Source organism: Scyliorhinus torazame, chromosome 10 (genome assembly GCF_047496885.1).
Source record: "Scyliorhinus torazame isolate Kashiwa2021f chromosome 10, sScyTor2.1, whole genome shotgun sequence".
Taxonomy (NCBI): Eukaryota; Metazoa; Chordata; class Chondrichthyes; order Carcharhiniformes; family Scyliorhinidae; genus Scyliorhinus; species Scyliorhinus torazame.
The window spans coordinates 49,120,133-49,145,540 of NC_092716.1; the positions used below are offsets into that span (position 1 = coordinate 49,120,133).

The 25,408-nt window shown below is 45.5% G+C and overlaps 1 protein-coding gene across 5 annotated transcripts in view; it reads right to left on the minus strand.

Moving 5' to 3' along the window:
- banp (BTG3 associated nuclear protein) overlaps positions 1-25,408 on the minus strand; it is a 314,498-nt gene that overhangs the window by 143,084 nt on the left and 146,006 nt on the right. For all 5 annotated transcript variants that reach the window (XM_072518077.1, XM_072518074.1, XM_072518076.1 and 2 more), the window contains one exon: positions 2,047-2,286. In XM_072518077.1, the coding sequence (XP_072374178.1) occupies positions 2,047-2,286 (240 nt within the window). The remainder of the gene's footprint in view (positions 1-2,046; positions 2,287-25,408) is intronic.

Sequence of the window (25,408 nt, forward strand, 5' to 3'; positions counted from 1 at the left end):
CTGATTATTAACGTAATAGAATCCTGACTATTAATGTAATAGGACGATGATTATTCATACAATAAGGTCCTGACTGTTGATGCTTTAGGCTATTCATGTAAAAGTTATTAATGTAACATCATAAATCATAAAGTTACATGGCTCTAATATAATAGGACACTTGACCATTAATATAATAGGACTTTGAGTATTGATGTAATAAGATTCTCTTTATTGCTGCAATAGGATACCAATTTTTAATGTGTAGAATCAAGATTAGTGCATCATGATTTTTGAAGAAACAACTTTTTGCAGCAGCAATAGGGCCGCTGAGATCAGTCCAATAGGGCACTCACACCAACAAAGAAAACAGCTGTCAAAAATCATCACGAGCAACCATTGCTATCTTGAAGCTCACAATGTCAAAATCTCATCTCATGACCCCCTTAGAGTTGCAACAGTTTCAGAAGCACTGTTGTAGGGGATCCCATGTCATTTGGATGTCCTCTGACAAAAAATTATCCATAGATTGCTCATGAGCTAACATGTCAAGTACCCAGTCTAATGACCATCTAGCGATGTTCCTTCAACCCATACAGCAAAATTCAACCCAATCATTTGGTTTTATAGACCATCATATTAAGGACTCAACAGTAAAGGTGGCACGGTGGCGCAGTGGTTAGCACTGCTACTTCATGTGCGCCGAAGACCTAGGTTTGATCCCAGCCCCGGGTCACTGTCCGTGTGGAGTTTGAACATTCTCCCCGTGCCTGCGTGAGTCGTACCCCCACAACCCAAAGATGTGCAGGGTGGGTGGGCCATGCTAAATTGCCCCTTAATTGAAAAAAAAATTGGGTACTCTAAATTTTTTTTTTAAAGGACTCAACAGTAATATAAAAATCATTTAGTAGTTTTGACAAAACAGATAGGACACCTGTACCTTCGACAGTGCCATTGATTCCAGACATGATGGGCATATTTTTCCCAGCCTAATGGAGGCAGTTTATGGGTTGCATGCAGTGGGGAGAGGAGATCCTTGCAAACTGACAGTGGGTTGGGATTTCAACATCATCCTGTCCTATTCTGGCTTTCCTCCAGGCAGAATCAAAGGCGAGCATGGAAAACCATTGAATCTGTTGATGAGTAACTGAGAAGTGGTTAAGATGGTTAGAATGGGAATACGGCCTGCTTTAACCCTGAAGCCATGATTTCCCAGCCAATGAGGCAAACGCACAGCTGGAAGAGTTTTTTCAGGGAAACTGACAGATTGGGAAGCTTCTGATCAGTTGAGGTAAAGAGATCGAGCCATGGCCAAGGAGAGGTAGCTGTTCAAAGCACTTTTCGCAAGGCTGCTTTCACTGCTTGGCAGGTGATGACCAACAAACGATGCTTCATCTGTCTTGTACTTCCTCACCATCAATTACACTTCCTCACTGCCAGCCTTCAACATGGCATGGGAGAAGATATGGAGTTTCACCTTCCATCTCTGCTGAGAGGCAAGAGAAGAGGCTACACTTTTTCAACTGCTCCAGGAGAAAATCTGCATCAGCACCAGCTACCTTCTTCTTAACTGCATGCCCCTCCACAGGACAGATACAATGGGCAAGATCCACAAGAGCACAACAATTGGAAAAGGAGTAGGCCATTTGACCCCTTGAGCCTACTCCGCCGTTCAATAAGATCATGGTTGATCTGATTGTGCCTTCAAATCCACTTTCCTATTTACCCCATTAACTTTTTCAATCAAAAATCTAGATTCAAAAATCATACGTGTTAACTATACATTTAAATGGCTGCTCATTATAAAGAGTCTATCTTTCAGACCGCAGAAGTTGATGAGTAGTGTGGCCATCATGAAAAATGTTATGCCTCATATTATGGTAGAATACTTGCTATCAAAAAAATTAACAGGTCAAAATCAACACCAAAAAATTTGAAACCATCTGTGGCCCACTGAATTCTTCTCCTTGCAGGAATGACTTTGGAGATAGGTAACTACAATAAAAGTGAGGCGAGGAAATGGAGAAATTGTGGTTTAACAAGACAAATAAATATCATGGTGCTTACATCGAATTCCGTAGATCATTAAAGGATCCAGCTGCTTTTTGCCGTGCTTTCCTTGCCCTGAGAGATTGGATACAGCTTGTATTTCACGATGGAAAAGGTAGTCCAAGAGTGTCAATGCCATTTTTTCAGCTGTTCTGCAATTTGTGGCAACATGCAGCATATCAGCAGGAGTGATAGGACATCTGACTCGCATCTCAGCGTTATTCTCATCCCCAAGCCAGGTTCCATCAGGGAAATCCTCTGGAAAAAGTTATTATAGAATTCAAAATTCAGAAATAGTGGGCAAAAAACACTAATTATCAGCAATTCTGAAATTATCAAATATTACCAAAAGAAACAATGTTGGATAGTTATTGTTATAAACAATTATCTATTCAAAACCTGTTCAGAGACATCAAACCAGCTCGTCAATCTCTTTAGAAAGTGACATCACAAACTAATTTTTGTATTTAACCATAGAGATAATTTTCACTCCCACAACTCAATCGAAGCTGTTATTCAAAAATGTTCTGTTTTTCATTGCAATTATTGATTCCTGCTGGAATAAAAAGGTGCTGGCAGACATGCAGTACCTTGTACAAATGGTCACACCTCACATGAGGCTAAATCGAAAGGGTTAGTAAGTTAGAGGAGTGTGGAGAGTATCCCAGCAACTTCAATCAAATCCTCACCCAAACGCAATGTTGAATTTGTGTGTTGAATATTAACAAGGAAATATATACATCTCATTGGAAAATGTGGAATTCACAATGAGATCTTTTATGGAACCAATGAAACAGTTACATAACCACTAGGACACTTTATGGGCTGGATTACTGAGTTAAATCAATGCGTTGTCGGGGTGAAAATTTAACTATCTCTATGATTAAATACAAAAATGAGTGTGTGGCGTCCCCAACCATTATTTCCATAATGATTGACTAGCTGGTTTAATGTCTCTGAACAAGTTTTTAATAGATAATTGGGGAAGGATTACCTGTAATCGTCAACACCTTGCCAATATGAAATCGGGTTGTCCCACAGTGATATCACGTGGGGTGGCCTTAATTCGATCAGAGTGGAACTTGTACCACACAGGGAGAGAAAGTCCTACTCTAGAGGTCTGCTCTGTAGTCCTGGCAGTGCCAAAAGACAATAGTAGCCACTGCTGGGACTACCACCAATCGCCAGAAAATGCACCAGATGACCACAAGGAGTTCCCCCCAAGGTAGGGTGCTTCTCTTCTCCCTTCCTGCCTGACAGCAGCTCCCCATGTCAAAGCGGCTGGGATACCCACCATACTTCCAACCTTCCCCGCGGACCCAGCAGAATAAAAAATTATGGCAAAGGCTGAATGAGACCATAATGTTGCAGTTAATTGATCACTTAAGGACCTCAATAGAGCTAGGAAACGTGGGTTACCTGACATCTTACCCACCCACCACCTGTAATACGAGGGACAGGTTGGGGGCAGGTGGAAGGCAGTAGACTGTTCACCGACTTTATTTTGCATGGCCTTGCCGGGGGGGGGGGGCATAATATTCACCCAGATACTCGGCTACTTGTAAAAATAATCTTCAATATTTACGATGCAATTTCCATTCTGATAGCCAAGTTTGTGAAAGAGATTAATTCTACTGTACATTGTTTCGGTAAATATTAAAATGTTCTCTCCACTAATTGTCCAGTTAAAAAAATTATAATTTAACAGAATGTGGATGACGCTAGCTAGGCCAGCATTTATTGCCCATCCCTAGTTGCCATTCAGAAGTTGGTGGTGAGCTCGTATTTGAACCGCTACAGTCTGAGGTGTAGGCAATTTACAGTGCGGAAGGAGGCCATTCGGCCCATCGAGTCTGCACCAGCTCTTGGAAAGAGCACCCCACCCAAGCCCACACCCCTACCCTATCCCCATAACCCAGTAACCCCACCCAACACTAAGGACAATTTTTTGCACACTGAGGGAAATTTAGCATGGCCAATCCACCTAACCTGCACATCTTTGGACTGTGGGAGGAAACCGGAGCGCCCGGAGGAAACCCACGCACACACGGGGAGAACGTGCAGGCTCCGCACAGACAGTGCCCCAAGCCGGGAATCGAACCTGGGACCCTGGAGCTGTGAAGCAATTGTGCTAACCACTATGCTACCGTCTTGCCAGGGAGAAGATTCCACCAGAAAGATGCACCATTCATGCCTAATTTGAACAATGCTGTGAAGATTAGTGGGAGGTAAGAAAACTGGGAAAGTGTTAGAAACAAGCAAAGGATGACCAAAAAAAATAATAAAAGAAGAAATTGGAATACGAGAGAAAACTAGAAAGATACATCAACAGACAGTAAAAGCTTCAAGTACACAAAAAGGAATTGTAGCTAAAGTGAGCATTGGTCTCTTAGAGGGTGAGAATTGGAAATTAATAATGGGAAATGAGGAAGTTACGGGTCTTTGAACAAGTATTTTGTATCTGATTTCACAGTAGAAGACATAAAAAGAATCCCAAGAATTACAGGAAATCAAGAGATAAAAGGGGAGGAAATCAGTCAAAAGAAAAGTAATTAGAATACCAATGGGACTCGAGGCTGACAGTCCCCTGAATCTGCAGCCCAAGATTTTATAAGAATCGGCAGGAGAGATAGCAGGTGTATTAGTTTTAATCTTCCAAAACGCCCTACATTTTGGAATGATCCCAGTGGGTTGGAAAACTGCAAATGTACCAGCTCTTGAAGAAAGTAGGGAGACCGAAGGCAGGAGCCATCGGCCAGTTAGCCTCATGCATGGCATTGGAAAAATGCTAAAATCCAATATAAAGGACGTAGTAGCAGGATATTTAAAGAATCATAATACTATCAGCCAAAGTCAACATGGTTTTGAAAAAGGGAAATTGTGTTTGACAAATGGATTTGATTTCTTTGAGGATGTGAAGCAGAGTAGATAAGGGCAGCACGGTAGCACAGTGGTTAGCACCGTTGATTCACAGCACCAGGGTCCCAGGTTTGATTCCCGCTGGGGTCACTGTCTGTGCGGAGTCATGTTAGGTGAACTGGACATTCTTAATTTTCCCTCTGTGCACCTGAATAGCCACCGAAGTCAGAACTAGGGGATTTTCCCAGTAACCTCTGTGCACCCGAACAGACACCGGAGTGTGGCAACTAGGGGATTTTCCCAGTAACTTCATTGCAGTATTAATGTACGCCTACTTGTGACAATTATAAAGATTATTATTATAAAGGGGCACCAGCTGGTGTAGCAGATTTAGATTTTAAAAAGGCATTTGCTCATGTGCCAGATAAAAGAGGCTGGATTCTCCGATTTTCAGGCTATGTCCTGATGCTAGCGTGGGAACGGTGGCATTTTACGACCGAAAATTTGGCGCAAAATGGCAACCGATCCTCTGTTTGATGGGGGGCTAGCAGGCAGCTAAGTACAACACCCAGCTCTAGCTGGCGATACAGCAGGAGAACTACCAGTCCGTGGCTGTGCACGCGCACGTCGGCGGCCTGCAGCGACCGCGCTGTGCAACATGGCGCCGGCCACGCGCGGACCCGGCCTGCCAAACAGTGTCCCCCCTTTGGCTGGCTCGCCATCCACGGGCCACCCCCAACAGTGCCCCTGCCAAAGTCACACCCTGCCTGCAGATCGGCTCTCAACCCAATCGTGGTGGCGCTGCACACAGTCCGCAGCCACTAAGACGAGTTCCCGACAAATAATAGCATGACAGACCCATGCGGTTGGGAACTCGGCAAGTCGGGGGCGGAGCATCGGGGGGGGGGGGCCTCGGGCAACGCCCGGAGGCCGTCGATACGCCGCTTTGGAGGGGGAGGAGCATTTCAAAAGCTGCGCCACCCCCGGTTTTGTTGCAAACGTTGATTCTCCAGCCGATTGCCGAATGCGATTTCGGCATCGAAGAACAGAGAATCCCGCCCAAGATAATTACTGTGTTGGGTGATATATTAGCATGGATAGAGGGAGCAAGAAACAGTCAGGATAAATGGGTCATCTTCAGGATACCAAACTGTAATTGGACTGCCACAGGGATAAGTATTTATGATCTATATTAATCACTTGGATAAGAAACCAACTGTATTGTAGCCAATACCAGCAGATAATACAAAGGTAAATATAAAAGTCAGTTGTAAGGGGGCCACAAAGAGGATATAATTAAGTTGTTGGAGTTCAATCATCTCAGTCTCAGGACACCAGTGCAGCGTTTCCTAGGCCGAACCATCTTCAGCTATTCATCAAAGATCTCTCCTCCATCATGAGGTCAGAAGTGGGGATGATCGCTGATGATTGCACACTGTTCAGCACCATTCACAACACCTTAGATACTGATGCAATCCATGCCCATATACAGCAAGACCTGGACAACATTCAGTTTTGGGCTGTCAAGTGGCAAGTAACATTCATGCCACACAAAAACCCAGGCAATGACCATCTCCAAAAAGAGAGAATCTAACTATCGCTCCGTGACATTCAATTGCATTACTATTGCATTACCCTCACTGTCAACATCCTGAGGGGTTATCATTGACCACAAACTAGACTGGACCAGCCATATAAATAATATGGCTACAAGAACAGTAACTCTCCTCCTGACTTCCTATAGCCTGTCCACCATCTATAAGGCATAAGTGAGTAGTGCGATAGAACACTCTCAATTTGCCTGGGTGAATGCAGCTCCTACAACACTTAAGCTCAACATAGAGAAAGCAGCCTGCTTGATTCGTACCACTTCCGCAAACATTCATTCCCTCCACCACCAGCGAACAGTGGCAGCAGGGAGTACCTTCAACAAGATACACTAAGGCTCCTTCGGCAGCAGGTAACTGCTACCATCCAGAAGGTCAAGGGCAGCAGATACCTGGGAACACCAGCACCTGGAGGTTCCCCTCCAAATCACTCACCATCCTGACTTGGAAATATGTCGCCATTCCTTCATTTGGTCAAAATTTTAGAACTCACCTCAGGCTGCAGCGGATCAAGAAAGTAGTTCACTACCACCTTCTCAAGGATAACCAGGGAATGGGCAATAAATGCTAGCCTAGCCATTGATGCCCACATCCAGTAACTGAACTTGAATAAAGAACAAATAATATTCTGCCTCAAATTTACTATTACTTTCACAATTCTCTTTAAAACAGACCACTGCCAAGATCCAATAACTTCAGGCCAGGAATTTAGTGGTTATATAACCAATTACAACCTTAAATTCATCACCGAGTTTCAGCAGTTATTCAAAGGTTTCAACATTCAGGGAACACTGACCAGCTAAAAGCTCTGAAATCTGCTTTTAAACTTCTGCTTTTAAAGTTCTGTAGTGGTAAAGCAACATCTTCTCAATATTGTATTTGTTGGATCATAGTTTCCTCAGCTTGCTACATACTGGTTTGCAAACAAAATTCTAAAATTGACAAAAAAGTTTGATTTTTCAGATTTATTGACTAAAGTATGTTTACTGCAAGAGGTACTTACTTCCCATGAAAAAGCTTATTCAGAGATCCTTAATAACTCATGTAAATATTCAAGTACACATGCTGCTATTTTTTCTTTGGTGAAGTCATAGTCATAGAGGTTTACAGCACAGAAAGATAGGCCTTTCAGCCCATTTTGTCTGTGCCAGCCATCAAGCACCTATCTATTCGAATCCCATTTTCCAGCACTTGGTCCGTAGTCTTGTAGGTTACATCATTCAAGTACTCATCGAAGTGCTTCTTAAATGTTGTGAGGGTTCTCGCCGCTACCACCCTTTTGGGCAATGAGTTCCAGATCCTCACTACCTTCTGTCTCAAATAAATTCAAATCTGCAATTTATTTGTTGATATGGTGAATTCAACATTTTATAACTCTCTAACCACTTGACCATTTTAATTAGATTGTTTGCATGCTTTCTAAGGTAACTTGTTTTTGATAATTACTAGCTTCATGATAACACAGGGCATTTCCAGGAGATATGCTTTCACTGTGCATCTATTTCACTTCATGTAAAACTTGTCTAAAACACAATGGGAGCGAGGGGCCGGCAGACCAGCAGCAGGGTCATCATTAATGCCTGGGAGGCAGTGGCAGATGCTGTCAATGCGGGCAGCATAACAAGGAGGGCCGCCGTCCAATGTAGGAATTAGACAAACGATCTCCACTGAGCTGCAAGGGTACTGATGTGTTGGGTGCTCTGGATCCGTGGAACACATACAGGCCACCAACACTTAAAATAGTGGAACACTATTTTATTAAGTTAGAAACTGTTGAACATACTTTCACTGTGGGTTAACACGATGTTAGATTAAACTAAAGACCTATGCCTGTCCTAACCAGTCTATGCACTCAGCACATAGTGAAGATCTGTGCTGTAAGCTGTAAGCTCTGTCCTTCTAGGAGGCTGCATCCTGAATGAGCGGGAACTCTGATGCCCCCTTTCTTTATAGTGAGTGTGCTCTAACTGGTGATTGGCTGCGGTGTTGTGTGTGTTAATTGGTCCCGCTGTGTGTCCATCAGTGTGTGTGTATCTGCACCATGATATACTGGTGTATATTATGACAGCCCCCCTTTTATAAAAGAATGTATGTGTGTGGCAATAAATAATGTATGGTGAAAATGTTCCTAACTACGTGTGGGGTGCGAAGACATATTTACAGGACTACATACATGAGAACTAAGCTATTTACATGGGAAGGTGCCTGGTGCAGAGAAGCAGTATGCAACAAGAATAACAAGATCAACACTATATACAAACCAGGGAAACGATCAAACAAAGCAACAAAACAATTCAGAGAGTCTATAAGTCCGCAAAGTTCATAAATTAAGTCTCTGAGGTGGGCGACGAATTCTGGTTGACCGCCTCAAGGGTGGGTCGAGAGCCGCCGGTTCAGGAGCGGGCTGGACTGCGTCAGAGTCAGGGGGATGTAGAGTGACAGGGAGCTCTGCATAGTCCGTGGCAGGTTCAGCAGGAGGGTGAGGCCACAGTGGTGGATCACGTGGCGCGCGTGGAACGAGACGAAGGGTGCGTCGATTGCGGCGCAGAATAGAGCCATCCGGTAGACTAGCCACGAACGAGCGGGGGGTCACCTGCCGAAGGACAACAGCGGTTGCAGACTAGCCACCATCCGGAAGATGGACACGGACGTTGTCATCTTAAGCCAGAGCAGGGAGATCAGCTGCACGGGAGTCATGAGGCGCCTTGTTCTGTGCACGAGACAGCTGCATCCGGCGAAGGACCGGAACGTGGTTGAGGTCTGGGACATGGATGGACGGCACCGTCGTCCTCAGGGTGCAACCCATGAGTGACTGGGCTGGTGACAGGCCAGTGGACAGTGGGGCGGAGCGATAGGCCAGCAAGGCAAGGTAGAAATCGGACCCAGCATCGGCAGCCTTGCATAGGAGCCGTTTGGCTATATGTACTCCCTTCTCCGCTTTGCCGTTGGTTTGGAGGCACAGGGGACTGGACGTCACGTGGGCAAAATTGTACCGCCTGGCAAAGTTGGACCATTCCTGGCTGGCGAAGCAGGGGCCATTGTCCGACATAACCTGAGCGGGATGCCGTGTCGAGCAAAGGTTTCTTTACATGCACGAGTGACTGCAGACGAGGTGATGTCGTGCAACCGTATCACCTCCGGGTAATTCGAAAAGTAGTCCATGATCAGGACATAGTCTCTACCCAGCGCGTGGAACAGGTCGATGCCCACCTTGGTCCATGGTGGCGTGACCAACTCATGGAGCTGCAGGGTCTCACGTGGTTGGGCAGGCTGGAAGCGCTGACAAGTGGGGCAGTTGAGCACTGTGTTGGCTATGTCCTCATTAATGCCGGGTCAGTACACTGCCTATCGGGCCCGTCGGCGGCACTTTTCCACACCAAGGTGGCCCTCGTTTAGTTGTTCCAGGACAAGCTGGCGCATGCTATGCGGGATGACAATGCGGTCTAGTTTTAGAAGAACCCCGTCTACTACCGCCAGATCATCTCCGACATTATAGAACAGAGGACATTGGCCCTTGAGCCACCCGTCCGTTAGGTGGCGCATGACACGCTGTAGCAAGGGGTCAGCCGACATCTCGCGGCAAATTTGGACGAGGCGTTCATCCGTGGCAGGTAGATTGGAGGCCGCGAATGCCACATGGGCGTCAACCTGGCAGACAAATCCCAGGGGTCACATGGAGTGTTGACTGCCCTGGAGAGAGCGTCAGCAATGATGGGGTCTTTGTCTGGGGTGTATACCAGCTGGAAGTCATATCGCTGGAGCTTGAGAAGAATACGCTGGAGGCGAGGCGTCATGTCGTTCAAGTCTTTCTGTATTATATTGACCAGTGGGCGATGGTCGGTCTCGACGGTGAATTGAGGAAGTCCGTAGACATAATTGTGACCAGGTTCCTGAGAGCTGTGGTATGAAAGGCGAGGTTAGGGATAAAGTTCCCTAAAAAATTGACCATGCCCAGAAATCGGAGGACCGCCTTCTTGTCCTCTGGTGTTTTCATAGCTGTGATGGCAGCTGCCTTGTCCGCATCCGGCTGCACACCCAACTGGGAGATGAGGTCCCCGAGGAACTTGAGTTCCGTCTGACCAAAAGAGCATTTGGCCCTGTTGAGGCGGAGGCCATGCTCATGTATACGTCTGAATACGCGCTGGAGGCGACTAACATGCTCCTGCGGGGTGGTGGACCAAATGATGTCATCGACATACGCTAATGCCTTCCATCATTTGTTCCATAATCTAGGTGTTCCAAAACGGCATCCTGTTGTAACAATATCTGCCAAAGGGGGTATTAAATGTGCAAAGTTTCCTGCTGGATTTATCGAGCTGGATTTGCCAGAATCCTTTTGAGGCGTCGAGTTTGGTGAAGAGCTTGGCGCGAGCCATCTCACATGTGAGCTCTTCACGCTTGGGAATTGGATAATGCTCCCTCATGATATTGCGATTTAGATCCTTGGGATCAATGCAAATTCTCAATTCGCTGGAAGGCTTTTTTCCACATACCATGGAACTGACCCAGTCGGTTGGTTCCGTGACTTTGGAAATCACTCCTTGGTTCTGGAGGTCCTGCAGCTGCTGCTTGAGGCGGTCCTTAAGGGGTGCTGGGACCATGCGAGGTGCGTGCACCACAGGCGTGGCATTCGGTTTTAATAAAATCTTGTTGGTGTACGGGAGCGTGCCCATGCCCTCAAAGACGTCGTGGTACTGGTTGATAATGGCGTCGAGCTGCGCCCTGAAGTCGGTGTCCTGAAAGGCAGACGCGTCAGCAGGAGAGAGTGAACTCTCTGAACTAGGTTCAACAGCTTGCATGCCTGCGTGCCAAGCAGGGAGGCTTTGGAGGAGCCCACGATTTCAAAGGGAAGGATGGTTTTGCGTGACCTGTTCATCACTTCAAGTTGGCACGAGCCGCTGGCAGCAATGGCATTGCAATTATAATCTAATAGCTGGCAGGCTGATGGGAGGATGGCTGGTTTGACACAAAGGCTTTGGAGGTCAGACCGCGCAATGAGATTGGCGGAGGCACCAGTGTCCAGGCGGATGGCACACCACTCATCGGCTGGATCGATGCTGTATACCGACAGAGGCTGGATTCTTTGCTTTGGGGACACCCTGTTTTTTGTAACGATACCGACTCGAAAAGGCGCCTTCGGGTCCTCGGTGTCAATATCGGGCAGTAGGTCCGCAACGGACTCGGTGACCATGGGTTGAATCGCCCGGACATTCCTGCGAGGCTGGCTGGAGCGATATGAGTTGGCAGGCTGAGCTGATCTGCATAAAGTAGCATAATGGCCGAGTTTGCCACATCTCAGGCATCGTCGGGATTTGGCAGGGCATTGCCGCTTTAAGTGGGCGGAACCAGTTGCCGAACTTTGTAGCGTCAGTCGGTTCGCTGCACCACCGCGCATGCGCGGTGCGGTCGTACGTGGTGCCCGCCTGCGCAGTCCGTTCGTCAACATCGCCGTCCCCTCGTTCGGTGCGCACAAGCGTGGGAGTCCACGAAAAGCGCGCAAAATGGCCGCTCTCATCCAGGCTGAGGCCCTGGAGTTGCTCGATTGCTTGGACCCGTTCTGCCTCGTAGGGACCTTGCCGCACCGTTTCAGCCGCTTGGATGTGGGAATACCGACTAGTGGCATGTTCGTGTAGCACACAGGTCTCGATGGCGGTCGCTAGGGTGAGCTGCTTTACCTTGAGGGGCTGCTGGCGTAGGGGGTCCGCCTGAACAGTGAAAATGATCTGGTCGCGTATCATGGAGTCGGAGGTGGGCCCGTAATTACAGGACTGCGCAAGGATGCGGAGGTGGGTGAGAAAGGACTGGAAAGGTTCATCCTTACCCTGCAAACGCTGTTGGAATACATAGCGCTCAAAACTTCTCATTCACCTCTATGCTGCAGTGAGTGTCAAACTTGAGGAGGACCGTCTTGAATTTTGATTTATCTTCATCATCAGCAACGGTGAGAGAATTGAAAATGTGGATGGCATGTTCCCCGGCCATGGATAGGAAGAGAGCGATCTTCCTGGTGTCTGAGGCATCTTCCCGGTCTGTGGCTTCAAGGTAGAGCTGGAAGTGTTGTTTGAATATCTTCCAGTTGGCCCCGAGGTTACCGGTGATATGGAGCGGTGGCAACGGGCGGACGCTGTCCATTTTGCAGGATGACTGTATCCTTGAGGAAGGCAGATCACTTGCAGGGAGGTCTAAGAAGTTCCAACATCCCTCAACTCCTGGTATCCTGATATGTTGGGTGCTCTGGATCCGTGGAACACATACAGGCCACCAATACTTAAAATAGTGCAACACTATTTTATTAAGTTAGAAACTGTTGAACATACTTTCACTGTGGGTTAACACGATGTTAGATTAAACTAAATACCTATGCCTGTCCTAACCAGTCTATGCACTCAGCAAATGGTGAAGATCTGTGCTGTAAGCTCTGTCCTTCCAGGAGGCTGCAATCCGAATGAGCGGGAACTCTGATGCCCCGTCTTTATAGTGAGTGTGCTCTAACTGGTGATTGGCTGCGGTGTTGTGTGTTGATTGGTCCGGCTGTGTGTCCATCAGTATGTGTGTATCTGCACCATGATATACTGGTGTATATTATGACAGGTACGTTACAACCTCTCTCCTGGCATCAGTTCTGCAGGCTCAGTTTTAACTGATCGGCCTTTTATCTTGTAGCTATGTCCCCTTGTTCAAGACTCTCCCAGTAGTGAAAATATTTCACTCTCTAACCTGTCAATCTCCCTCAGGATCTTATATGTTTGAATAAGGTCACTCTTCTAAACTCAAAGGAATACAGATCCAGATTATTTAGTCTCTCTTGATACCCTCTCACCCCAGGAATTAGCCTGGTGGATTTCCTTTGGACTGCCTCCAATGTTATTATATCCTTTTTTAGGAAAGGGGACCCGAGGCCAAAACAGTATGCAGTATTTGAGGTGAGGCCTCACCAGTACCCTGTACAATTGCAACAAATCTTTCCTATTTTTAAACTCCAACCCCTTTGCAATAACTATACGTTGGACCTACCTGTTGGCTTTTTATGATTCATGCACGAGAACACCAACAACCCTCTGTACTTAACTCGCCTGTAGTCTCTCTCCAGTTAAATAATCTGCCCTTTAATTCCTCCTCCCGAAGTGCATGACCTCACACTTCCCCACATTAAACTGCATTAACCAGGTTTTTGCCAAATCACCCAATCTATCTATCTTTTTCCAATTGCAGAATCACATTATCCTCATCACAACATGCCCTTCCACCTATTTTTATATCATCGGCAAATTGGGAAACCTTACATTCTGATCATTCCTCCAGGTTAATCATGTAAATAGTGATCAATTGCAGGCCAAGAACTGATCCTTGCGGTACTACACTAGCTACATCTTTCCACTCTGAAAAGGACCCACTTATTTCAACTCTGTTTTCTATGTGACAGCCAGTTTTCAATCCATGCTAACACACTTCGTCCAATTCCATCGGCTTTTCCTTTATACACCAGCCTCTTCTGCGGCATCTTGTCAAATGCCTTTTGGAAATGTAAATACACCAGATCTACAGGTTCCCCTCTATCTACTCTTCCTATTACATCCTCAAAGAATTCAAGCAAATTTGTCAAACATGACTTACCTTTCATAAAACCATGTTGAATAGGTTTGATTAAATGATTAGCTATTTCCTCTTTGACTATTGACTCAGCATCTTGCCAATAATAGATGTTAAACTAACTGGCCTATAGCTCCCTGCCTTTCTCCCTTTTTGAACAAGGGAGTCACATTGGCTGTTTTCCAATCTTCGAGTACTCTCCCAGAACTTAACGAGTTATGAAACGTTTTAACCAATGGGTCCACTATCTCTGCAGCCACTTCCACTAAAACCCTAGTGTGCAGTTCATCCGGGTCCTGACGACATGTCCGCCTTCAGTTTCTCTAATACTCTATCCCTTGTGATTGGGATTTTTGTAAGTTCTGCCACATAATTTGAAATCGGCAAATCGGGATATTTACAATGTCTTCCACAGTGAAGACAGATGTAAAAAATGTATTTAGCACATCCACCATTTCTTTGTTTGCTGTAATTAATTCACCAGCCTAATTCAGTAGAGGTCCCACATTTACCTTAGCGGCCCGCTTCCTTTTTGAATATCCATATAAACTTTTGTTGTTTGTTTTTTTATATTGCATGCAAGTTTTCTCTCAAAATTAATTTTCTCCTTTATGGGCTTTTTAGTCTTTTGCTGCTGTATCCTAAAAGGTTTCCAGTCCCCTGGTCCACCACTATCCCTTGCGACGTGGTATATTCTGCTTTTCAATTTAACATTATCCTTGACCTTCTTTGTTAACCATGGACTTTGCAACTTTTGCATGGAATCCTTCTTTTTGATTGGGATAAACTCCTGCTGAGCATTATGGACCAGCTGTTTGAATATCCACCACTGCTCATCTACTGACTTGTATATTAGCTTGTTTACCCAGTTCACCTTAGACAACTCCTCCCTCACACCATTATAATTGCCCTTATTTAAGTTGACGACACTGGTTATGGATCTTCGGCGTTCACCATCAAAATCTGTATCTGGAATTTGATCATATTGTGGTCACTGTCCCCGAGGGGATCCTTAACCACGAGATCCCTTATTAATCCTTCTTCATTTAACAAAACCAAATCTAAAGTAGCCTGTTCCTGGGTAGATTCCACAACGTACTGCTCCAAAAGCAATCCCTGATGCACTCCATAAATTTTCTTCTTCTCCTTGTAATAGCTAATATATCATACTCATATCTTGCAACCAGTGCTATCAACCCATCTACCTTGCTGCAAATGCTCCATGCATTCAGATAAAGAACATTTAGCTTTGTTTTTTTACACTGGATTTGCTCGGTGTTGCATATTTTTGTTTACTTTTCTGCCCCGGCTTGTCAAACTAAACAGTCAAGTTTCCCCTTACTATCCACTTTCTCATACACCCTTGATTTTTTTTTTTTTTAAAACCTTCCATTCTTGGAACCCTCCCCTCTCCCAGTTAGGGTTCATGTAGGAGTCCTTGGTGGAATATAATCTGTCCCTACCTGCTGTTGACACTCAGACTGATCACTAACCTGTACTCTTACTTCTAACTTTGACTTCCAAATTTTCCAAGCAACTCAACGCTAACCCCCTCTCTATAGTTTAAAGCTCTCTCTACTTCCCTCGTTATATGGTCTGCAAGAACACTGGTTACAGCATGGTTCAGATGTAGGCTGTCCCAACTTTCCCCAGTACTGATGCCAATGTCCCACAGGCCCTCTCTACTTCCCTCACCATACGGTCTGCAAGAACACTGGTTACAGCATGGTTCAGATGTTACTGTCCCAACTTTCCCCAGTACTGATGCCAATGTCCCACAAGCCGATATCCACTTCTTTCACAGATGTTACTGTCCCAACTTTCCCCAGTACTGATGCCAATGTCCCACAAGCCGATATCCACTTCTTTCACACCTACTCTGAGCCATATATTCATCTCTCTAATTTTATCAATCTGCACGTGGCTCAGGTAATAATCCAGAGATTATAACCTTGGAGGCTCTGTACTTTAATTTAGTGCCCAACTCCACAAACTGCCGACACAGATGTCATTGGTGCCTACATGGACCATGACCACTGGATCTTCCCCCCTCCCACCACAAGTTCCTCTCCAGCCAGAGTAGATATCTTGAACTTGGCGCCAGGCAGACAACACAGCCTTCGAGACTCTCAATCCTGGCTACAGAGAACAGTGTCTATTCTCTTGACTATGCATCCCCAACTACGACTACATTTGTCTTCCCCCCCCCTACTTGAATGGCTCCCTGAACCACGATGTCGTGGTCAGTTTGCTCACCCTCCCTACAGTCCCCTAACTCGTCCACACAAGGAGCAAGAATATTGTACCTGTTGGACAGGGACAAGGGCTGAGGCTCCTGCACCGCTATTCCTTAGATCCCTGTACCACTTGCAGTCACACCCTCCCGTCCTGACCATTGACAGAATTTAAGACAGTTAGTCTAAGGCACGTGACTGCCGTCTAAAGCACTACAACTATGTAACTCTCCCCCTCCCTAATGTGTCACAATGTCTAAAGCTCAGACTCCAACTCACTAACTCTGAGCCAAAATTCCTCGAGCAACCAACATTTACTTCTCCATCAGCGACAATGTCCACCAGCTCCCACATGTTGCAGCTACAACACATCGCCTGGCCCTATATCCCTATTTTATTTAATTAGCATTTATTTAATTTAGAATTTCAATTTGTTGTTACTTATACCATTAATCTTTACTTATTTTACTTCCAAAGTCACAAAGAGAAAGACTCACCAACCAGTCAATGGCATATGTGGCATAAGTGGCATCTGAACTGTATTGGGTTGCTTAATTGGACTTAGTAGCAGGTATAAACAGTAAGTTTAAGTTTTTCCCTGTTTAATTGACAATCGTAAAGCTCTTTTCTTTGATGTTACTGTGGCTAATTCTGTGTTTGAAAGTTTGTTTAACAGGACCTATTGGTCAGAGTCATCACTCCTGGGGTGAAGTATCCTTTCCTCACAGTTTTACAAATTATTACAATCACACGAGTCCCGTAGAGGTTCAAAGCAGATTGGTTTATTTCAAAAGTAAATACAAGCCCCAAAGCAGCGGGAAGTACAAATAGTCCCAGATGGGACCTTCCGAAGATGCCAGTTCCCTTCCTGACGGGTTTTATCAGTGGATTTTAATGAGCCCCCGCTGTTAGGCCACTGCCCCTCAGCGGGGGAGCCTGTATTCCACAAGCCCCAAGTGGAGATCAATCATGTCGTCCCTGTGGGTCTGGTGGGAGTTATTACACAAATGAAATACAATTGTTTGGGGTTCTTGTCCGGTATCCTAACAAATGTTGGGGTCTGGTCAGGTATCCTAACATCAGCCCATTATGCCTGTGAAGATCCAGTAGACAAGCACATATGAACCAACCAGACAAAACTACATCTGTAAAATTCAAAAACTTCCTTCGAGCTTCAACGGTACTATTCTAATGCTATTTGGCCAGAGAGGAATTGAATGCCAATTAGGCTCGTGACTTCCAGAAAAGCAATCCATACAATAAAGGCAAGAGTCCAAACTGTTCAAGAAGGTAGTACATCAAAATCACCCTATGTGGGCTTATTGCTATCAGTGACTGAAATTTTCATATGTCAGCTCATCAACCAATTTCAAAATGTTTAACTTTTCTGCTGCACAACTGAATATTTCTTCATACGTTTTGTCATTTTCATTGCCAGTCTTCTTTATGGTGCTGCCTGTTGAATAGCATTTCACCGAGAAAGGTTAGGTAATCTTCTGCCAGGCACTTGTATGACAAATTGTCCAGAGGATCAAATAATATATCAGCATCATTTAGAGCCCAAGTGATGGATGCAGTTTGTCATTTTTAATTGTATTTAAATGTTGGGGGTGAGGCATTGTTCGAAGTATACAGCTACCACCCGAAAAATCTCGCAACCATTCAATACAAACAGGTTTGTGCGTTTGCGCGCCTTTGTGTGCATACATTGATTGATTGATTGATATTTATTGTCACATGTACCGAAGTACAGTGAAAAGTATTTTTCTGCAGTCAAGGGAACGTACAGAGTAGACAAAAGAATAATCGACAGAGCACATCGACAGTGGTGTATCAACAAATAGTGATTGGTTAGTGCAGAAAAAGTCCAAACAAGAGCAGCATTGGGCGTCGTGAATAGTGTTCTTACAGGAAACAGATCAGTCCAAGGGAGCGTCGTTGAGGAGTCTAGTAACTGTGGGAAGGAGGTGTTCCCATGTCTGGATATGTGGGTCTTCAGACTTCTGTACCTTCTGACTGATGAGATGATCTGGAAGAGGGCAAAGCCTGGGTGTGAGGGGTCTCTGACAATGCTGTTTGCCTTTCTGAGACAGCGGGAGGTGTATACAGAATCAATGGGAGGATGGCAAGCTTGTGTGATGCGTTGGGCTGAGTTCACCACACTCTGTAGTTTCTTGCGATCTTGGGCCGAACAGTTGCCATAGCAAGCTGCAATGCAGCCGGATAGGATGCTCTCTATGGCACATCTGTAGAAGTTTGTGAGAGTCGATGCAGACATGCTGAATTTCTTTAGCTTCCGTAGGAAGTAGAGACATTGTTGGGCTTTCTTGACTATTGCATCAACGTGAGTGGACCAGGATAGACTGTTGGTGGTGGTGACCCCCAGGAATTTCACCACATAGTGTGTGTACAGGGAGTACAGTAGAGGACTGAGCACACATCCTTGCGGGGCCCCGGTGTTGAGGACTATTGTGGAGGACGTGTTGCTACCTATCCTGACAGATTGCAGTCTGTCAGTGAGTAAGTCAAGGATCCAGCTGCACAGGGAGGGGTCAAGTCCAAGGTTGCAGAGTTTGGTTATTAGTCTTGTTGGGATAATGGTGTGGAAGGCGGAGCTGTAATCTATGAACAGCAGTCTGATGTCGGTGTCCTTGTTGTCGAGGTGTTCGAGAGTTGATTGTAGGGCCAGAGAGATAGCATCTGCTGTGGATCGGTTGCCGCGGTAGGTGAACTGCAATGGATCGAGGCCATCTGGGAGGCAGCCAGGCAGCTAGTTGAAATTATTCTAATTTTCTTTGTTAGGTAATTTTGTGAAAGAGAGGGGGAGCTATAATGTTAAACTTCATCATACAAACAGTGGACAGAAAAGCAGGGGGTTAATGTTTTCCTTTGGACAATCCAAATGGGAAAGAGATCAGGAAACAAAACTCTGGCCATGATCCAACTCCCACATCTGGCTAACTAATTCAGTATCCAAGTGTTTAAATATTGTTGGAGTCTGAGACAACCAGACAGTCCTACACATTAGAGCATTGCAAAAAAAAGAAACACCTGGCTGGATTTACATCAGATGTACATTCCATCTGAACTGCAATACATTACCACTTGCCATTGTTGTAACAAGGTATTTTGCATTGAACATTTTGGCAATGCATTCTCAAAAGACACTCTGGTTGTCTGGTAAGGATGTCTGCTCAATCTGCTTAGTAGAGGCAATCAATTTACACTGTGACACTAATCAACAAGAATGATGTGAAGCAAATTTTTGTAACCTCTCATTTTCACCTTTTTAATCACGAAGAAAATAAACATGCATCGGCACAACTATGATAGAAAGAAATTATCTTGTGTAGTTCCTTGCATGTAAAAAGAGATGCCATTCAAGATTCAAGTAACATCTGAAAAGCTAGAAACGCAACCACAACCACCTTCAGAACCATTTGTTAAAAACACTAACGGCTTGAAAATAGCATGGCTATATGAGATATAGGCAAGATCTCTTCATTCCACCCCACCTTGCCTTTCTTTGAACAATTCTAGCTGAATCAAGCAGCAGAATGAATTAATTTATAAATTAGATTATCTTACTATTATTTGTTCATGGGACGTGGGTGTCGCTGACTGGGCCAGCATTTATTGCCCTTGAGATGTCAGTTAAGAGTCAAACACATTGCTCTGGGTCTGGAGTCATATGTAAGCCAGACCAGGTAAGGATGGCAGATTTCCTTCCCGAAAGGACATTAGTGAACCAGATGGGTTTTTTCGACAATCAACAATGGTTTCATGGTCATCATGAGACTTTAATGCCAGATTTTTATTGAATTCAAATTTCACCATCTGCAGTGGTGGGATTCGAACCCAGGTCCCCAAGTTTCTGGTTTACTAGTCCAGTGATGATTACCACTATGCCATGGTCTCCCCCATTATCCAGTGGGATAAAATTCAACATTACAAATTGTTATGACCAGGATGGGAGGAGGGAACAGTTTGACTAACTCCACTACTCCACAGGTTGGATTCACTCATCAAAATGGTTAACTGTTTTCCTTCCCTACTGTTCCCCAGATTAAAAGAGCTTCTTTCAAGAAACAACAAATTTATTAGATTATAAAATCAGTCTCGTCAATTAGAAAGGCAAAACTTTCATGAACTTGCAGTATGAACTATGAAAGTATAGTAATTTCTCTTTTGAGATATCATAAGTCACACCATCACATGCACACACCCTAAAAAAGAAAATAAAAAGAGGAATTCTGCCAAAGATCAAAGTCAATGGTTCAAGGGAAAAGGAAAGATGGTGGAGTCCTTGAAATGGCGCTGTGGTAATACAGCTGTACTCTTGGTGCTAATCTGGGAAACACTTGCAGCTACTCCACTTCGCCATGTAGAATAACTTGGGGCACTTGTATTCACTCCGGCTGTGGACTGTCTCTGGACTGTAAAAAGGCTGTTGTCTTCTTTTCACAAGCAGTTGGACCTTCTTGTAATCAAACGGTAAACGAAAATGAACATTTTAGCATTTTTCCAGGCATGTTTCCCCCCCCCCCCGCCATAAATGCACATAGTCCTCCAGGGTCAAGAGGTTGAAAAATGAAATGAAAATTGCTTATTGTCACAAGTAGGCTTCAAATGAAGTTATTGTGAAAAGCCCCTAGTCGCCACATTCCGGTGCCTGTTTGGGAAAGCTGGTACGGGAATTGAACAGTGTTGCCGGCCTGCCTTGGTCTGCTTTAAAAGCCAGCTATTTAGCCCAGTGTGCTAAACCAGCCCCTGGAAACCAGGTTTCCAGCCTCTTTAAAACTGCTTAATTACTCTTACTTGGAAAGCATGTTTTTTTCCCATGATAAATAATCAGAGTCTTTCAGGGACAGTGGGCGGGATTCTCAGTTGGCCGATGGCGAAATCGGGGTGTGCGATCAGGTGGAGAATTGCTCCCAATGCCAAGATCGTTAGTGGGCCCACCTGTGATTCTCCGCCTCCAATGGGCCAAGTTCCCGATGCGTGGTCCACATGCGCTCTGACAAATCATGAACCTGACGTTGTGGTTGCTGAGAGAGAGGGAGAGGACAGTGTCCAACACCGTCATACGTCGCCGACAGCCGTCACGCTCGACGGGGGTCTTCTGTCCGCCGGGGGGAGTAGTGGGGTTGGGGGGGGATGGCCAGGACGTGGGATCGGGATGGACGGGTACACAACACCATTTCTGCAAGGCAAGACATGCGGTGCATGTCGCTGACAGCCCGCTTTAAACCTGGTGCGAGTCGTATAGGTTATTGAGCCCTAAACAGCTGGAGTGTTCTTGTGAAGGACGTGACAAGAAAGTCTGGGACCACAAGTGGTTACTGTATTATGCACGTCTTGATCTGAAGGCATGGCAGGCCCACTGAGTTGATAAGGGCATGCAAGGACAAGCCAACAGGGCGACAGGTGCGAATAGACTCAATTGTTTATATGGGTGTCTGAGTAAGGTTCAGGAGAAACCTAAATGTATGCATGGCCATAAGTCCCCCGGCACATATGTCTTTTTTAAAATAAATTTGGAGTACTCAATTCTTCTTTTCCAATTAAGGGGCAATTTAGTTTTGTTAATTGTCCTCTGCTTTCTTTAAAAGGCTTCCCAATCCTCTGGCTTCTCACTAATCCTTGCCACATTATATGCTTTTTCTTTTCTGCTGTTCCTGACTTCCCTGGTCAGCCATGGTTGCCTCGCCCTCCCCTTAACCCTTGTGATAAATTTCTGTTATGCCTCCTGAGTAACCCCCAAAACTCCTGCTATTACTGTTCCACCGTCTTTTCTGCTGGGCTCCCCTTCCAATCAACTCTGGCCAACCCCTCCCTCATGTCTTTGTAGTTACCTTTATTCAATTGTAATTCTGGTACATCTGATTCTAGCTTCTCCCTCTCCAACCACCATGGAAAGTTGAAGGGGAGCGAGAGGGTAAAAAATTTCTCAAAACTTTTGGCTTGCTGATGGGGTGTCTGCCTGGGCTGCGGGGGGGGAACAACTTGGTGCCAAGTCCGTAGATACGGGGTGGCCTGGCGCAGATTGGCATTGCTGCGGTATGTGATTTAAATGCTCGCCTCTGGTGCTACTTACAAGCTCCTAGCTGTTCACACTGTTGGCTGCTCGCTGTGTTTTGTAAATATTCAGAGGGCCTCTGGTGATGTAGGTGCCCACCCAAGCCGCCCCTTTGGAAACCCTCATAACCCAGCAGAATCAAGGGGATGGGTTTGGCTATGCTCAATCACTGACCCACCAGGTCAGTGGATACCTACACCGTGGCCTTTGGAACCATTCCAGGCACACAGCCCCTCTCAGAGCAGAGGCCTCACTAGTGACACCCACCCCTCAGGACCATTAGCTTTCTCCTCATTATGAGGCTGGCAGCACTGACTGCCTCTCCCACCTCCTCCCAGGGGAAGTCAAAGTGCCGTGCAATAATCTCTTTAATAATAGCTTCTAACATTTTTCTATTAAAGATGTTAATCTAAATGGCTTATCATTTCTTGCTTTTTGTCTCCCTCACTTTTTGAATCAAGAATTTTATTGGTTAATTTCCAATCTGATGGAACATTCACAAATCTAGTGAATGTTGAAAATTAAAACCAATGCATCAACTATCTCACTAGCCACTTTGTTTAAGGCCCTGGGATGAAATCCATCAGGACCTGGGGATTTTTCAGACCGCAGCTCCAACAATTTGCCCAGTACCACTTCCTTGGTGATTGTATTTTCTTGAGATCTTCCATTTCTTCCATTTCCTGGTTTACAGCTATTTCTGGGATGTTAATTGCATCCTCTATAATGAAGACCAATGTTCAATTCATCTGCCATCTCCTTCTTTTCCCCAGACTCACTTTATATAGGACTAATGCTCTCTTTGTTAACTCATTACTTTTTAAAATATCTATAGAAGCATTTTTCATCTTCATATTTTATATTTCTAGCTAGCTTTCTCTCATGCTCAAATGTTTCCCTCCTTATTAACCTTAGTCATTTTTTGCTGTTTTTCATATTCTGTCCAATCCTCTGACCTGCCACCCATCTCTGCTCAATTAAATGATTTTTCTTTCAGTCTGATACTATCTTTAACCTTTTTGGTTAACTACGGGGTACTCCTCTTGGGATTTTTCTTTCTTCTTGGAATGTATCTGTATATTCTGAAGTATCCCCTAAAATGTCCATCACTCTCTCTCTCGTCTCTCTTAGGCACTCCCTGTGAGTAGAGGATGACTTGCTTCCACACTAAAAATAAGTTCTCAGGAGACTGAGGAGTCCAATGCACAGTCTCTCTCATAGGCAGAGCAGATGATGGCTAGAGGAACGGGTGGGTGGGGTGCCAAGGTTTCCAAGCGCTCCTTCCCATGTTGATGCTCAGCGATTAAACTAGAGGTGTTCAGCTCCTTCCAGATGCTTTTCTTCCAATTTGGGCAAACGTGGGCTAAGGATTCCAGTTGTCTGTTGAGCTGTTGCACTCATTCAAAAAGGCTTTGATGGTCCCCTTGAAGCATTTCCTGTGCCTTCCTGGGATGCGCTTACTGTGTTAAAGCTCCGAGTAGAACGCTTGTTTCAAAAGTCTTGTGTCAGGTATGCGGACAATGTGGCCCACCCACTGGAGCTGATTGAACATGGTCAATGCTTCGATGCTGGGATGTTGGCCTGAGTAGAACACGGATATTAACGCACCTATCCTGTCAATGGATTTGCAGGATCTTGTGGCGGCAGCATTAGTGGCAATTTGAGGTGCCTGCTATACGTAGTCCACATCTCTCAGCCGTGTAGGAGGGCGGGCATCACTATTGTACTACATACCATTAACCCAGTGCTGGGTCTGAGGTCCTGGTTTTCAAATGTTCTCTTCCCCAGACAAACGAAGGCTGTGCTGGCACACTGTTGAACCTAGTTGCCCACGTCTGCCCTTATTGAGAGTAGGCTCCCAAGATAGGGGACGTGGTCCACATTGTCCAAAGCTTCGTTGTGGATTTTCCTACCGCCCTCTGCCGATTACACCTCGCACAGGTATGTGCCTTTTCCAATTCTAGCATTGAAGCCGCGAAAGAGAATCAGCTTGTCGTCCATTGGGACACAGGCCAAGATGGTTCAAGGCTGGAGTAAAATTCCTCTTTGAACACGTTGGTAACTTCCAGTGCTGGGGTCTACGTACTCATTCAGTAGTATAACAAACTGGTTCTGGGCTAGGGTGGGCCAAAGAGTCATAAGGCATTTGTTTATCCTGAAAGGGGAGTTTCTGAGATGGCCAACTAGATTGTTTTAATGGCAAAGTCAACCCCGCGACGTCATCGATCTTCTTCTAGTTTGCCTTTCCAGAAGAAAGAGTAACCGCCAACTTGTTCCTTGAGCTGGTCTTTCCCTGCCTGCCCTGTCTCGCTTCAGGTGGTGATGTCAAAGTCAAAAGCTTGAGCTCCTGGGCAACGATAGCAGCATCACATCCAATCTGTCGCTGTTGGGGGTTATCGATGAGGATTCTGATGCTCCAGCTCCCGAACATAGATACACAGATAGGAGCAGGAGAAACCTTTTGGCCCTTCGAGCCTGCTCTGCCATTTATCACGATCATGGCCTTGATACCATTAAAGGAGCAATGGCCACTATCAGTGTGGACGTGAACACTCAACCCTGGTATTTTTGTGCCCGCCCAGTACCTTATACAATGTGCCCCAAAGACGACCATGAACTGGATCGGTTAGAGCATTTGGGCATCATCAGCCCCATCCACTTCGCGGATTGGGCTGCACCAGTGGTCGCGATATTGAAGCCCGACGGATCCGTACGACTCTGTGGTGACTACAAAATGACCGTGAACAGGGTAACCCGCCTCGACTGTTACCCGGTCTAGTGTATAAGTTCCGCGTGGCAAGACTTTTACGAAGCTAGATATGAGCCACGCATACATGCAGCTGGTGCTGATTCCGCAGTCCCGAAAATTCATAACGATTAACACCCATAGGAGGCTATCCGAGTACCCAGTTGCTGTTCAGGGTTTCCTCAGCCAATGCGATTTTCCAGTGAGTCATGGAAAACATATTACGGGGTTTGCCAAGAGTGGCCATATACCTCGACAATGTCCT